Source organism: Rattus norvegicus, chromosome 1 (genome assembly GCF_021556685.1).
Source record: "Rattus norvegicus strain SHRSP/BbbUtx chromosome 1, alternate assembly SHRSP_T2T, whole genome shotgun sequence".
NCBI classification, from domain to species: domain Eukaryota; kingdom Metazoa; phylum Chordata; class Mammalia; order Rodentia; family Muridae; genus Rattus; species Rattus norvegicus.
In genome coordinates this window covers 149,159,779-149,177,378 of record NC_141534.1, presented here as the reverse complement: position 1 = coordinate 149,177,378, position 17,600 = coordinate 149,159,779, and the positions used below count along the sequence as shown (strand labels likewise).

The window sequence follows — 17,600 nt, the reverse complement described above, 5'->3', positions numbered from 1 at the left end:
GAGGGGAGGGGAGGGGAGGAGAGGGGAGGGGAGGGGAGGGGAGGGGAGGGGAGGGGAGGGGAGGGGAGGGGAGGGAAGAGAGATAGCCAGAGATGGAAGTTCAAAGTAGCTAGAGCTGCTGCTGTTCGAAGCTGGCCTCAAGAGACCCTTACTTTCTCTGTAATTTGCTACAGTATAAACTTCATTTTCAATCTGATCAAATAGTTACTTATTTAGAAGTTTTATTCATATTTTGTAATTTTCCCAAACTTTAGTTTCTATATTATTAATTTTTTGCCTTTGTGAAACAGAAAACTCTTCTCTCTACAAGTTCTTACCTCACCCCAAAGCCCTGGAAAGGTCTGCATTTTTCCATTGGAAACTGCCGGCAGAATGCTGCTGTCTCTCCCCTAAGGAATGGAATTCCCTGAAAAAAGCAGGCTGGAAACTGCTCAGGAAGTGAGGCTTCCAAGATTGACTCTGGAGCTGCCTATGGGTCCTGGATTGGGTCTGCAAGTCTCAGTGGAGGTCTGCAGCTGCTTGGCAATCTGCATGTATAGCTATAAAGCTACAGAGACAGCGTCTCCGAGTGTGTGTCTAAATAAAGCTCTGTCTCATAACAGGGAAAACAGAGAGACCTGGCTTCTTTCCCCTGTCAGTGCAGTAAGCAGGCAGGCCAAGCAGAGGTTCCCTGTGTGTGTGTGTGTGTGTGTGTGTGTGTGTGTGTGTGTGTGTGTGTGTGTGTGTGTATGTGTGTGTATGTGTGTGTATGTGTGTGTATGTGTATGTGTGTGGGGGGGTCAGCCCTGCATCTGCAGGGAGAGGCACTAGAGCCCCTAGGCACCTTCTTCTCTTGTGCACATCTGACTGACACATTCTGGTACAACCTTCAGGATTTGAACTCTGTCCATTGTGTTTTAACAACAGTATCTTTCATGTGGCAAGCTTCTGGATGCTTTTTCTTCTCTTAATGAAGAATTTTATGTATTTGCCACAACTGTTTAGGTGAGGAGGATTTCTAGGTAATTTTTAAAAACTTTTATCTGCATTTATTTTGTGCTGAATTTATTTTCGGGCTGTAAGTTTTTGTTTTTTCAGTTTCTTCAGGGATATCTTTTTCTTCAGTGCAACCTCCTCTTCTGGCTTTGGAATAATCTAGTCCTTTTCACTGAGGATCACGTCCACGAGGTTGGAGCTCATGCCTGGGCTCACCCAGCCCTGAGCCCTGTGAGCTCATCTGCACGTCTTACGTGCTCCGTTCACTGGATCCATTCAGTGACCAGAGAGTCTACATCTAAACCCTTTCGCTCAGCATTACTGTCCACACTGGTGAGCATGTGCAGCCAAAAACTCAGCCCTCGATTTTGGCCACTGAGCCTGTGTCCAGTCCCACTGCACGGCCCCAGGCATATCTACTGACGCCACCATCACAGCCCCATGGCTTCTTTATGAGACATCTGTCAGACACTTGGTGGTTTTTCAGATATGTACACCCTGAAGGCTTGGGCAGTTTTGCAAGGGTTGAACCTCTGTATTTGCGTGATTTTGCAGGGTTCCGTGGGTCCTCTTTACAGGTCACCTCAGGCTGCAAATAGGCAGAGATCAGGAAGGTTTTCACTTCGTGTTTTCAGGATTTAAATACGTTAACTACGTTACCCAAATCAAGTCATATTTTCTATTTTATAATAATGTCATATAAATGTCCCACCTTAAATTCTAAAGATGGTAAAGATCTTCATACACTCTCTATCAGAACTACAAATTATAAGATATTTGCCTTGCTGTCCAGGCCGCATCTTGAAAGCATTCTAAGTCCAGCAGTTGAGAACAGACATGTGTTCCCTCCATCTATACATCTGACCTTGTCTAGCACAGAGCATACTGACTAGCAATATCTAAAAATGGAGACGTCTGAATGGAATATAGAAGTCACCCTTATTCTATCTACTACTCTTAATCCTTCTCCACTCGGACCAAACTTCCTCCAATTTGTAAGACTTAGACTCAGATGAAGATGAAACCTGAAATTATAAAATTGTTATTATGGACAAGCCCTCCACCTTGTGGTTCACTAGCAGAATGCTAACAAACTAGCATGGCAGGGCTGAGCTTGTAACGTAACTGAATGCGTCATTTTACTTTCTTTCCTTTCTCTGAGGTAGTGTTTGGCTAGAGTTTATGTTACCTAGAACTCACTGGGTAGGTATCTCATACTCCCCTCTTGCCTCAGCCCGAAGAAGGGTTGGACTATTGGTAAAAGCCGCTATGCCCAGCTGTGGTACCTTTTAATTAGAAAAAAATATGAGAATCAGTTTATCCTTTATTTCTCAGAATGTGACACTAAGTTACCGACCAGACGGGGAAAGGCTCATATTCGCCCTTCTCTCTGAACACTCAAGCCTGCATTTATGTAGGTTTGCCATAACCTTTTAGGCACTAGTGGAATAAGGTACTTATAATCTAAAAGTTACTAAAAGCTGGCCCCTGCAGCACATAGTCAGGTTTAGGCCTCTACCCCACAGGGAAGATCTAAGAGAAATACCATGGAAACCCACATGGCCCAGTAAGGTTGACTCTTATGCCACCAGCAGCTCTGTTCCTTAGTAGCTGATTAAAGCTGAACGATCCTTGGTACTTCTGAGCCTTAAATGTGAGGACAGGTTCAAAGATGGCTGTGAGAATTTAATCAAATAACTCAAATAAGGTGACTAAATGCCTCGAATATGAATATACAGGAGACAGCTTTTTTCCACACTAACCTCCATTAGCACTACTTTAAGATGTACCTGCTCGCTGATGAACAAAAGCTTTACAATACAAGAAACTGCCAAGCGAGGAACGAAGCTAAGGTTAGGGAGGGAGAACAGCCCACAAGGCTCTGGCAAAGTTAAAACAGGAACTCAGCAGAGACAATGGCACTAGAATAAAAAGTAGTCAACTTCAACGCAAGCCACACACTTTGTGCAGCTATTAACTCAAAATGAACCAGATTTCATTGTAAAAAGGAAAGCCACACGAGAAATGGAAGCAGAACAGAGAGGCTGCTTGAGAAAGGGGACGATGGGAGGAAGGGGGCAAGAGAGGGTGAACTGATCACAGCTCACAATGTACATTCGTAAATTGTCAAAATGAAACCCACTGTCCATAATTAATACATGTGAACAAAAACATTAGAAAAGGCAAGAAAATCTTTAGGGTCTTGACGTAGGCAGAGAGTTATTAACTTGCTTCAAAATGTAAAACTTAGAAAAAATGGTAAGCTGACTTACCTAAATTACAATCTCTGTTCTGTAAAAGACACAGCCAAGAGGATGCAAAACCTAACCGCAGACCAGGAGAGGACCACATAAGCACACACAAAACACAGACAGACCCAGCATCTACAACTCCCAAAGAACTGTTAAATCTCAGGAGCAGAAACAATAGACAAGATGGACAGGAAGAGACCTAGGAGCACAGAGATGCTAAGTCAGCACAGGGAAAGACCGACCACACTGGCAGTCAGGAAGTGTGGATTTGAAGTGCCTTGCCCAGAGAAGGACCAAATGGTAACAGTGGTGGGGCCACCTCATGATGACATCAGTGGAGGCAGACCATCCAGGTTCTGGGCAAGAATGTAAAGTAGGGAAGCCCTGTGCAAAGCTGCTTGCTAATTTCTTTAACAGTTAAGTTTACTGGCACAGGGTGCTAGTTGGTAGTGTTTGGCTGACATATACATATACTTGTAATGGCCCGTACCTGGAGCACCCCTAGTCCAAATATCCAGACTCTAAAACTTTTTATGTACTAACACAACCACACAGGTAGAACATTTCCGCAAGGCCTTTTATGTTCGGCCTCAGTCAAAGCATGGGTAAAGAAACCTTCAGATTGTGTGTGTAATATGAGTGAATACTGGACTGAGGCTTCAGTCCCATCCTAAGATACTTTGTATACATGTAAATAAATAAATAAGGAGAACCAAACTATGAAACGCTTCCGGTTCTAACCATTTCAGATAAAGACAACTCAAAAAACTTTAATGAGTACAACAATTAACATTAGTCTCTAGAAAATTATGCAGAGGAAAAAATAAATCTTAAAAGGCTACTATTTACTTGACTCCATTTCTATAGTACACTGTTTTGATGTAATTTTTCTAACATTCTTAAAATAGCAAATTACAAAAATGAAGGATATTAATGGTTTCAGTGGTTATGCGGGGTTTGGGAAGAAAGTAAATGCAACTACAGAGTATCACGTGGCTTCATGATGGCAAACATTCTCTAGCATGAGCATGCCCACGTCACTGTCCTGAATATGATACTCTGTTACCGTGTTTTACAACATAAGCATGGGGCACAGCAAGATACAAGATAACTGTAAATGTTATTACAACATAATGGTATAAAATTACAATTACACCAAACAGAGCTAAGCACCAACGGTCTATAATTACCATGAGACAGAGAATGACTTACCCAAAGCCCCAGCCATCTATTGCACTGGTGAACACCACATTGCCCTGCTCTGGGGAGAAGTACAGCTGAGAGTCGTCCACATCCTCCAAGCCTGTGCTCCAGTCGTACACTTGATCTCCTTGTTCAGAATGTGACTTCGCCTGGGATTCTGTCTCTCTCTCTGCTCTTTCTTCTAGGACTTTAGAAGTAAAAAGAGTTCCTGTAAGTGCGTTAATCTAGGAGAGATGGCGAAACAGCAAAGTGTCATTCATATGCTAGGACACACATGGGAGGGAACAAACTGTCTAACCTTTACTAAGGCTAGAAACCACAGTCAGAGTTTGAGTTTACTGAAGGTGACATTATAATCAACAAATAATTTACACATATTAAACTATCCTTCCAAATTCCAACAAACCAGAGGCTTATAATAAGGCTTCTAAGAGGCCAATTGTGGGGACTGATCCTGCCTGCAGAATTTCACTAAAATCTCATCCTACCCAAATCCCCGAACTTGACTCAATCCTTCTCGTATTTCCCATCCCAGCTGTTTAAGTTCCCAGTGTGCAATCTTCAAAGAAGCAATCTCGTTTCCTATCCAAGAGAGAAAAATGAAGCCTGCTACTCAGATTCCCACAGGTTCCCCGCACCCTAACTAATGCCCTGCTTACATCTGCAGAGACTGCTGCTCTTCCCTGGCCACTCACTGTGGCGAGCGTTTTCCACAGTGTTTCTGCAGATGGAAGACATCTGCTTCCTATTCCTGCAGGAAGCTGGTCCGGGCCACCATTCCCTCTCGATGCCCTGCATTTTCTTCCTTCCCATTAGCAAAGAAATTTATCTATGCTGATCTCAAAGCCCAAATTCTTCTGTCAGACTAAGGCCTCACTAAAATGCAAGGCTTGCGTTGTTTCCTGCTAGGTCCCATTTCTTGTCACTTCTTATCATGACCTCTCAATTCTTCAGCGATCACAACCAACTTCCTGATGCTTCTTCTAGGTTTCCGTGACATTGTGCAAATTTGTTTTGTCTCCTTAAACGTTCTTCCTCTAACTTTCACCTTGGCAAACACTATGGTCCCTCTATCTCCAGGCCTCACTGTGAGATTGTCTTTTCCTTTCTTGCTCAGACTGGGCTTGCAAACCACATGGGGTACCTAGTTGATCTTCAATGTCTCAACTGTCTGTCTCACTCACTCCACTGGGAGCTCTTAGAAATCAAGGCTTCTGGCATGCCCTTCTACTTATCATCCCTAACTGGGCACCTGGCACTGCATATATCTACATACATCCACACAAATGTCTGCTAAATAAAGAAATCAATGCCTAAAAAGTTTTCATCTAAAAACAAGCAACATAATATCACTTCACTTCAGAACCAAACTACAGTTTTAAAGACAAGAGCCTCCAGTGCAAGCCTGACACTGATGGGTTCTGGAAAACAGAAGCAACTCCCAAGAGCACACCACTTCTGTCCCCTCTGCACAGTATGGTGACTCCAATAGATGGGAATCTTAAGTAATAAGCTTTCATATAGGTGTATTTTCCCTAATACCACCTCATATTCAATACTTTTTTTTTTTTGCAACTTTTCAGCCCATTTTTAAAGTACCAAAGACACAGCCAGACACCATGCAAAAGTAAAGTCTTCCTTTAAGATGGCCGATATGCTATATTTTATGGTATATCATTATTAAAAGTGAGTACAAGGAAGAAGAAGAAAAAAAGTATCGAAGAATACAATACCTGTCCTAAAATATTCTTGAGGTGAGAATAGGCCTCTTGTGGGGTGAATTTCAGTTCCACTATCAGGCGGTCTATCTTATTAATCACTAAAACAGGGCGGATGTTTTCAAGCCAGGCTTGTCGAAGAACTGCCTGTGTCTGACAAAAACAAAGCAAAAACCCACATGATCTACAAAGAAACTACAGCTCATAATAAGCAAATCTCAAGAAATAAACAACACATTTTATAACCCAGACTAAACTATGCAGACACACATGTTCACCAGACAATCTACACATACACACACACACCAGGATTATAAAACAAACACCTACCACTCTAGCATAGAGGTCAGAAGAACAGCAGTCCCAGAAGCCCCTGCTCATCTCCCTGATCATAAGGTCTTCCGTGTGACCAGTATTCTGCCATCCTAAAGCCAGGTGTCTTCACTTCACCCATTCTGTCAGATACTCTAGTCACAGGATAAGGCTCTGCTTCTCAAGCTGAGACACCTGTGGCCTCAGGAAGACACACAAGGGCTGCAGGATAATCAGAGCGCATCTTCCTGCGCATTTAATCTCCTCCATTTAAACACATTGAGCCTTTTTATTCTCTTTTTAAGAGAATAATATACAGAAGTATTAAAAGACAACATACATACTAAAGAGAATTCAACACCGACCTTGGAGATGGGTATTTGTTTGTTTTTAAAGACGAAATGCAAGTTTTTGGTTTTTTTTTAAAACCTGTTTAAAGAAATGAACTAACCTTTCTGAGTTTTGATACCACAAGAGCTACACATTAAGGACTCTGTCCTTAATGACAAATTCTTCCAACTTTGCTGAGACTAGAAACACTGGATTAAGGATGTAGAATAGTAGAGGAACTCATTAAGTAGGAAGGATGTGTGTTTGTGTGATACTGAGACTCAGTAGGAAAGAACTGTCATGTCTTGGGGAAAACTATACTGTGCTATCAGCAGCCTTCCAAGACTTGGAAACCTTTCCACTGGAGTAGAGCCTCCAGACCCCTCTCAAACTCAACATTCTTCCGCTTTTGACAAGTCTCTCTTCTAAGATGATACCACAGACACCTCTGTCAAAGTGTGGCCATCATTTCATATGATTTCTTTAAGACTCTGGTGATAAACTTCATTCCAGTTGGGAATACTGACAGATGTGAAATATAAAACCCACTGTCTATCAGTAGCACACAGCAATCAACAGGGTCTGCTCTCTCTACACACTCTGTAAGGCGTTTGTGGATCACAGCTCTCACCTGTGGACAGACGCCCTCCACAGCATCCACCACTATAATGCATCCGTCACAAATGCGAACCGCGGTCGAGACTTCTGAGGAGAAGTCCACATGTCCAGGAGAGTCTATCAGATTAATCAGGTACTCCTCACTACCTGGAAAAACAATTGAAGACACATTTACAGCTGTGCAGACAATCGATCCTCTTACCTGGAAACTTTAGAAGAAAGATACTTCTAAGACAAGACTGAGCAACTATCACGAACATTACCACTGAGCATGTGGAATCTGACAGCATCTAGTTCATTACTGCACTAAGAGCGCCATGCATGCCTGGTACTATGGGAAAGACTCTGAATGCACCAAATGCATAGTGGATTATTAAACTATCCCTATGGGTAAATATCTGTTTTGTCCTTTTATGCATTAGTTAGTTGAAACGGACAGCAAGTGATCCTTAAGGCAGTGGTTCTCATCCTGTGGGTCACGACTCCTTTGGGGGTTGAACAACACTTCACAGGGATAAAATACCAGACATCCTGCGTATCGGATATTTACATCCTGATCCACAACTAGCTAAATTACAGTTCTGAAGTAGCAGTGAAAATAACCTTATGTTAAGAGTCACTCCAGTATGAAGAGCTATATTATAAAGAGTTGCAGCAATAGAAAGGTGGAAAACCACTGGCTCAGAAGTAAAAACTGCTCAAAGGAGGCTTTGAATGCCCATTTAAGACTCCTGTGATTCCTCCAGGAGCAGTGTGTGAGTCTGTAAAACCAGCAGTTAAACTCAAACATAAACCACACTAAAATTTGAGATCAGTTATTATGTGCAGGGAATGTCCTCACACTACCTCCTTTAGCATTCCCAACAAACGTAAACTCCAGTGTGGTAACACTCATCAAAGCCCGAGGTGCACCAAGATAACTGGTCTTCAACAGATACAGATTTAATATCGACACGATGTAGTAAGCCATGTGAATACTCATACTATAGAACACCGCACTGAACCCCATTACTGCCATATGTGATATCATTTCAAAGTTAAACGAATTACGTGAATGCTCAGACATACATGCCTTCACTTGGTATTTATTACCTGCAAGATGTTAACGAGTTACTAGAGGCTGAATAGGACAATCTATGGCAAGACTTTTCTGGAATTTAATTCTAATAACTTCTCCTGGGTGGAATTACAAAGATAAAGTGCGACAGCAGTCACAGCCAGAGTTAACCTTTGTGGCTCACCTTTGTGCCTGACACTGTTCTAAGTCTATAACATTCTCTAACAGCCTTCCACAGTAGTAGCCAATGTTAGCCCTGATTTCACAGAGCTAGATACAAGAGTGCATAAAAACACCTGTCCCCAGGACATCCAGCTAGCATCTCACTCTGCACTGGCAAAGGAAATATAATTCAAAAAGGTAGAGGCAGCCAGCATGTGCCAGTAACTTGGGAGGCTGAGGCAAGGAGGATCTCAAACTCAGTCTGTAGGCCAAATCCCATCTAAATGAGTAACGAAAAGCTGAGACTTGTAAAAATCACTCATTTTCAGAGACCCCACTTGCAACCACAACACTTGGGCAGTGTGTTGCCCTCTACATGCCTAAACTTCCCGGGCAGTGAGCTGCTGGATTCCTACGGCCCGGCTTCGTATGCTTTCTAGCTACCTTCCTACTCCTTCCACTCAGAATCCCTTTCACCCAAAGTATGCTTACACCTCCCCAGGTATACAGGCACATAAATGGGATGTACACATCAAACATTCATGGACAAGAACTCATAAACAAAAATTCAAAACAACACTTTCGCACACATAAACATTTCCTATTTACTAACAATTAAAATAAATGTGCATACTAATGAGAAAAATGTGCTGATTTATTTTTAGATCAGGAATTAAATTCTGGGTAAATACTTGATAATATAAAACATGTAGCATCTTTCATGTTTTTCAGAATTGATCATTATTTTGATATCATAATTGTCAATGCTGAAAAATTCACTTTTCATATAAATGATTGCTACAAAATGTCAAAATATGCTTAAAGCCATTTCAGAAATAGTTGGGAGTTCTGTCTAAATTTCAAGTCACAATTTATTGAATTTTTTTTTTTTTTTTGGTTCTTTTTTTTCGGAGCTGGGGACCGAACCCAGGGCCTTGTGCTTCCTAGGTAAGCGCTCTACCACTGAGCTAAATCCCCAGCCCCTTATTGAATTTTTTTAAAGGAAGCCTCAGTCATTTCTTAAACAGCAATATTTAAGATTAGAAATTCTAACACAATATAATCCAAAGATTTACTGATTTGATACTTCGCTGAGGAGGGATACTCTTTGTTTTCCATAATTAATCTGCTGTTTTGATAAACACAGACTGAAGTGGAAACTTAAGGGTTCTTTGGAAAGTCAATTGGATGGTGTTTTGCCGGAGCAAACACAGAATAGAACGTTTAGCTAAAGTGGACACACGTGAGAGGCTAAGGCAGACTTGTGAAAGAACGTTTCAATGAAGTAGATGCAGGTGAAAGGATGTTCTCTAAGGCAAGCATATTCTCACAGAGTGACTCCTGTGAAGGGACACATGATGGAGGACTCTGCTAAAACGACACATGTGTTGGTTTGCCTTACATTGTGTAGCTGAGCTCCGTGTCAGGACTCCATAAAGAGGAACTCACCAACCCTTCTAGTGGTGTCTGCAGCTTCTTGCTGCTTCTGAGGACTCAGCTTGATGGGCAGAGTGATGTCAGCTGAGACAAGACCCGTAGAGGGCAAGTGATGTTTGTAGGGTATAAATAGGACTCAACAGACAGTAATGGAAGCTGAGCTTGGCTTGCTTATAGAGGTAGCTGTTCAACGCTTGTTGGTCTCGAGTCTTTGCTGATCTTACCTTCACTGAGAAAGGCATAATGGAGAACTTCTCGCGTCTCTCTGGGTCCCTCCTGCTGACCTGTGCCAAGGCTAAGGTCTGGCTGTCTGGTAGGTAGGGTAACCACTGCTGACTGATGTTTGCTAACCCAACTCTACACCAAACTGGACTGCTATTGTATCTGTGAAATGTCTGTGAGTGGAGCAAGCTGCCAATGATGACTCCTGTGAACTGAACTGCTGATTTCCTGACAATGCAGATAGGATTTGCTCCTAAGAACCCTAAACAGGTCCACTTCCCCTGTATCCTTGCATTTCCACTCTCTCTGGTGGGTGGTAGGCTAGAAGGGAGGTGACAGCAGACAACTTTTATGTTCAGTAAAAATACTGGAATTCATTCAGAGAGCAGTCTCTAACCTGAGCTGAGGTGTCTCAGACAGTGTTCCTTTGGCAGCGTACGGCACGACAGCATGCACAGTAAAGTGCAGACTGTATGCTCAGACAGAAGGCTGCCATCGTGCCATACAACAAGGTGAATGCTGTACAAACTCCTGGGATTCTTTACTTCTTGACTTTGAACTAATTCTTGGTCACTGCACATTCAGGAGTCTTCCTGCTATTATCAGATTCTTCAATACTTCCATACCTAGTTCCATCATCTTGTATGGGTCACAAGCCACAATTTAAGAAGCTAGGCTCCTAAGAAAGACTCCCAACGTGCACTGGAGTTTGGTAGGAAAAAAAAAAAAAACGATCTTGGTTAGCAATATATTGCTTTTACAGGCATCATAGCCTTTTGGGGGGAATTTTTCAGAGCTCTGCCAAGCATACCACACAAAGAATCATTAAGCAGGGCCTTGGACCAATGGCCCACAGTATCTTAATGAAGCCTTTTACAGTCAGCTCTCTAAGTTGGGTTCCAGTCACCATCTTAGATTAAGCACCATGGTCTCAACCAATAAGCCAAAGAAAACCGAGCAAATTAGCATGGCCCAGGATGCCTGCACACAAAGCAAAAGCTGGGAGACTTAGGACCCCTCAGCATTCTCATGGCTCAGTGGCTCTCAACCTTCTAAATGATGACCCTTTAACACAATTCCTCATGTTGTAGTGACCCCCAACTATAAGATTATTTTATTGTTACTTCAGAACTGTAATTTTGCCACTGTTATATTTTAATGTACCAATCTGATATGCAAGATATCTGATATGTGACCCCCTCAAAGGGGTCATGATCCACAGGTTGGAAACCACTGTCATAGCCTAACCCTTTACTGCATAAACATCCTAAAGCCCTCAAAAGGAAGGAGTTATTTGAGATCACAAACACACCCGTATATCTAACGGTCTGCTACCTCTCAGGTCTTAGACTGTACTTTGCAGGTAGGAAACTAGACTTGCTTGTTCATTTGCCAATCTCCAGATTCAAGGGTCAACTAATTAACAAGCACTTTCTTGTTCCTGGATAAGAAGTCTCAGAGTCTCAGCCTTCTGTCAGGCTCTTAGATTCTAAACATGACTTTATTCAGCAACCTCAGGGCACCCTTACCCTTCAGTGGGACTCCAGACCTTCTAGCCACTGAGAGAAATGAGTATGTGCGTAGCTATATCTTTCTAATCATGCATCCAATTCCAGACCTGTGAAAATCCACTCAAGGATGGCACACTGTTCTAAAGGCATAGAAGACCAGTGACATAGGAAGGGTTTCACTAGAAAAACCTGCATTCTGAAAAACAACAGCAGAGGAACAGACAGACAGCCTTGCAGCATACAGCACATGATATGTTAAATGTCTACGATGGCCTGCGGTCGTCTGCTGAAGCTGAGAGCCAGGCCTTCCAACTCCCCTTTTCCATCCTAACCTTTTCAAAGTGACTTCAAACTGAATTCTCAACCCAGGGGAAGGAAAAGAAGTCCTACAGCATCCTTTAGAGAAAGGTCCACAAGTGCATCTCCTCTGCCAGGACCTAATCAGGGCTGCTTTAAAATCTGTTCATCAAAAGTCTTCTACTACTGTGTGGATGAGCACACGTGCGCGTGCGTGCACACACACATACACGCACACACACACACTATTAAAAACAAAATCTAATGTTTTGCAGGCTGGCCTTGAACATGCTATGCGGCCAATGGCCTTGAACTTCTGACTTCTTGCCTCCATCCCCTGAATGTAAGATTTATAGGCACACACCATCAAGTGTGCTGTCAATTGAACCTAGGACCTTGTGCATATCTGTAAGCACTCTGCCAACTAAGCTACATTTCCAACCCCTTTTGTTTACTTACTTGTATGGGAATTATAAATGCAAAGTTCTGTAAGTTTGCCGAACACTCTCTCCAACCTGTAACAGAATCCTTCCACCTCTCTCTCATGTTGATGGAGGAGGGTGGTGGGAACTTTCCAATTTGTAACAAGGCTCCCTGATGCTGCACTTGGGGACAGAAACCTCTCTGCCTTCTTTCCTAGGCATTCTGAATAAACCTCGTTGTAGGTGACTGGAAGCCAAGCAACAATTTAAAATAACAAAATCTTTTTCTTATGTTCCTGGTAACTGAGAAAAAGTCAATCTGAAATTAATTATGGTAGAAATCTCTTGATTCCTGCTAATGGAGTTATGGGAAACACTCTTCCATACCCTTCACTTTAAGATGATATGGGAAATTGTTTTGAACCAAGTTGTCACCAGTACCTGGATAAAGTTCCTCTGTGGACTAAGAAGTCCTCTTCTAAAACATGGCAGGTGACATAGATGCTCATGAAGAAAGCTCACAAGAAAACTTCCTTAACAAGAGAAAAACTCGACATTCAGATAAAGATCTGAACTGTATGAGGTATCTTTTTAATATTTCAGTGTATTCAAAAAGGAAGACTGAATCTAACTGACCAAAAATAGCAGCAACATAAGCAGAAACTTAAGTTATCTGATGCACATTTCTGAAGATGACAGTCACAACTATATACATAAACTACGCGGTCCCTGCAGAGTGCCAGAGTACAGGTCCCTCTCCACATTACCACTGTCTTTGTATGTTTTAAATCAACATATAAGGCTATGTTATACAAATTATTAATAGTTCCCTCTGTAGTTTGGATCTCCCAAAGGCTTAGTCCTCAGCTTGACTCTACCAGGAAATAGTAAATTCTTAAGAGGTGGGCCCAGTGGTAAGTCTTAAGTCATCCACAGTGCCCTCTAAGGGCTAGCAGGACTCAAGTCTTTCTCTTTTCTCTTTCACTTCCTAGTGAGACACTTCCTCTGCTACATGGTCCATCCATGGTATCCTATCTCAACTACAGCCAAACAAGCCTGGGCCAAAAACTCCACATTCCTGAACCCAAATAAATCTTTCTTCTTCAAGGGAATTATTTCAGATTGTTTTGTAATGCCAACAGAATGCTAATACAGTTTATTATTTGATAGAATTATAAGGCATAAGACACCATATCTTCTATTTGTGGACACATTGTATTATACGTATTTATATACAATATAAATGTCTTAAATATAGGAATGGTTTCCCCAGCGTGTAACAGAATCTTCAAGCAGTGTTTGAAATGCATCCCTGCTGCTGCTCTCAGGGTCACTAAGTCCCATGGCCTTGTTTCTCAGGCATTCTGAAGTAAGAAGACACAGCAAGACAACTGGAGTCATCTCCATGAGCAGTTCACCGAAAGAGGTATGGTGTAGAATCGCATTGGGTGTCAAAGTGAGGGTTTGGAAGAAGAGATTAATGATTAGGAGTAATGAACAAAGTAGGCTGCACAAACCCATCCAAAGACCCTCTGGATCTGCTTCCAACCAGAAACAAACGAGAGCTGGCAATGCGGCCCACGGTTGACTTGATTCTTTGGTTTTTGTCAGTATAATCCCAGTCCACACCAGCTATCGGGATGTGGCCACATCCTGGACTCTCGCCTCACAGAAAACAGCCCTTTCTTTGTCAGCCTGTTACTCGCTGGTGTGTCACTCTGCTACAGCACCCTGGAGGGAGAGTCAGACATTAAGGTACAATCCTCTTGCAAATGTCACCTTGCCAGTACGTATCATTACCGTAAGATGCTAGGCCCATCAGAGCAGTTGAGAGAATAATAGTAATAGGAAACCTGGGCCAGAGAGAAGACTGCAGAGAGAACTGTGTACATATTTAACTGTGTTTCTCTAAAACACAGAGCTGGGAGAAGACAGACAGATAGAAAGACACTAAGTGGGGCCTGAATCCAGAGCACTGGTCTTTCCTAATGACAGAAGACAGGCAAAGATGTCATAATTGCATTTTAAGGAATGGTGGCAAACAGTTAATTCTTTTCTGCAGTAAAGAAAACAGCAATGTCTTCTGAGTCTGTGAAAATTTGAGGGCTATGTTGAAGACAGCCAAGAGGTTTCAAATAGCTGTTGGGGAGATGAGCAGGGCCTCTTGGGAAAGCAATGGAAAGCTAGCTGGAGAGGAAGAGGTGTAAGGAAGAACTTTATCAGGATGGAGTTTTGTTGGAGGACATACTAGAGGATCAAGGAAGCAAAAATAATGTTGGATGAAGATGTTGGAAAGATGGTTGGTCAAGTGATACCCCTGTGCTGTAGACGGCACAGATTAACTAAGGAGGCAGATGGGGCTCAGAAAAACTCAGAATCTTATGAAATAAAAACTGGGTACTTCAGCATGTGGGCAAAAGAGCATGGGAAAACAAAGGCAGTAAAGGAGGGAGCAGTGAACTTTGACTATTCTTACTACCGAGCACATTTTCACTCCTCAGTTGATCGCATGTTGCACTTTCTGTTGGTCCTGAGGTGAGATCTATGTAGTCCAGGCTGCTCTCAGACTCAGAGGCTACAACAATCCTCCTGTACAGATTCCTGAGTAGGTGGGAGAAGTGTGTCCTACCAGGCTCAACCACAAGTGTTTAAATTTGAAATGCCAAAGATGGTCAGTTCCAGGTGATGCTAGAATCCAGAAAGCAGCCATGGCAGCAGGTAAGGAAATCGGAAATTAAATAGCATTGTTACTAAAAGGACAACCCATAAGAGAAGTCATTTTAGAGACAGTAAAAGCTACCTTGGAGAGTTGGGAACAAACAAAAGAAACTTATTTTAAGTACTACCATTTCAGTTTCAGAAACTAAATTCATGGTTCCAGGCACTTGGGAGACTGGAGACCTCCCTACAGCTGAACAACTTCTGTTGTAAACACTTGTAGGAATCCAGACATCTCAGGCACGACTTAGGAGGAAACAAGTGTCTGAGTCCAGCCACCTCAAGGACAACTTCTTTATCTTGATGGCAGGGTCAAACATGTTCATGTTTTGAGACCTAGAAATGAACTCCTGTCCCACTTCTCCAAATGTTTTCTTAATTGTCTATTAACTGGTAAAGAATATAGAAAGTGCTGTTATCTAAACCAAGGCTCATATGCCAACTACAAGCAGCTGACCTATTCATTCCTTCGTCCCCTTATCACTCTGAGCTCTGGACCTAATGTCTAAGACAATGAATTAAAGACTTTGAAGCCAGGTGCCCTGGACTCGGCCAGTCTCCAATAGCTACTCCTTTGCTTAACCCATAATGACAAAATACAGCTGGGTAACACTGTAGCTTAGCTCCCCCTTTGCTCTGTATCCTTTACAGGTGAAATATAGCTTCTCCTCCTCGGGGGCAAGGGTCAGATCTTGAGATGGCTGCCTCCTTGAATACTCAAAAAAAAAAAAAAAATAAAGCTTTTGTTTTAAAGCATCTGTCTCTGAAGCGAATTTTCTTGGCTTCCTTCCTGGACCCAACAGAAGTCCCATGTAAAAGAAAATTAGGAGTCAGGTGTCAAAAATGATCTGGGAGCCTAATCAGGAGTTCAAATACTAAAGAAAAGGAACAACTGAACAGCAGGAGTCTTGAAGGAATTTAAAATAGGACAGAACTAGCATTGGGATAAGACGTTGGGTAGGAATGGCAATCCCATGTCCTAATTCAGACATAAGAAATACGAACATAAAGAAAGCAGTGTGGTCAGAGTGAGGACGAGGGAACCTCATTAGAGATGCTGAGGGCGAGCTGATGTTAGCCTTGGAAAGGCTGCAGAGGAAGTTTTGGTAAAGAAGGAATAGTAGGAGGTTCAGGGAGGTGTTAGAATCACAAAGGGATATGGAAAAGCCACCAAGAGAGGCCAGACCATGTGGCTTACATCTTGGGCAATGACCAAGGACAACAGTGATGTGGGAAACACTGGCCACAAGATGTCCAGGAGTAATCCCAGTAAATCCATGGTGGAAAGAAATAAGCTTCAGGAAGAATTAGTCGGAGCCCAGCCTAGCTTCCAACAGACTCTCAATCCAAGTGAACAGACTGGAAATGTAATTACTTGGCCTGCCACTGTATTCTAGAAACTACTGTGCTTAATCTCTGAAGTCCAGTTTGCACATAAGTACAATAAGGATGAAGTCTCAGAGGGAGGCCAGGAGGATTAAGCAAAGCCATGCATGAGGCATCTAGCTCGGAATTCAGCCACTCAACTACATGCTTCACAAAATGGGGGGTGGGGGAGCCATTGTCATAAGAGGGGAAATGAAATCTGATTTTTCAGTCAAAATGAGCAAACAAGGAATCTTTCCCTCCTAGACTAACCCTTAGGTGGGAGGAAAGGGAAGCCTGGCCTTGTGTCCATGGAGGTGCGTGGGATGTCTGCTCCCTGTGGCTCAGTCTCTGAAGAGTTAAAGACAGGGAGAGAAAAGGACAGAAGCCATCCTGGGTGTGAATTGAACCTGCTCACCACATTTAGTTAGAAAAAAGAACCTGGGCCTTGTACCTGTGTCTTCATCTCCCCAAGTGAACCGAGTGTCCCATCTAATAAAGTTGCTACATGCTTACATTTACAAAGAAAAGCACTTATGAACTACATACAAACTACTGTAATTTATTCTGCAGAGAATTTTATAATTTTTAAAGTTGATATTTTTAAAAATTACCAAAACTCTTGTAAGTGAAAATTCCCATGTCATCAATCAACGAAGCTGAAATGGTACTAGCCCCTAGTCCACCCAGTCGCACCCAGATTATCTCAGTCAACAATAGCCAATATAAGCCCAGAACCAATAAAATCATAAGAAACAATGCTATCTGACTATCTGACTAATGTTGGAAGCCACTTATGAACTCTGTGTGGGGAAGATAAGTTATAAATTTATTTCATTGTATACATATAGGCACACATAAAATTTTGGCCAATTAAATATAAAAACTGGAAAAAAAAACAAAGTAAAATTAAGAGTGATTTATACTCCATTCTTGTATTTTACTCAATATTCTATAATAAATATACTATCTATTATTATAAAAAAGACAAGCTTGTAAAT

General features: G+C 42.2%; 1 protein-coding gene and 1 pseudogene across 1 annotated transcript in view; one reads left to right on the top strand and one right to left on the bottom strand.

Annotated features, from left to right (window-relative positions):
* Efl1 (elongation factor like GTPase 1) overlaps window positions 1-17,600 on the bottom strand; it is a 126,964-nt gene that overhangs the window by 96,766 nt on the left and 12,598 nt on the right. Inside the window, 3 exon segments of the mRNA NM_001107534.1 lie at window positions 4,440-4,654; window positions 6,164-6,301; window positions 7,422-7,555. Coding sequence (NP_001101004.1) covers window positions 4,440-4,654; window positions 6,164-6,301; window positions 7,422-7,555 — 487 coding nt within the window.
* Window positions 5,977-6,128, top strand: Snora15b-2 (small nucleolar RNA, H/ACA box 15B-2; annotated as a pseudogene).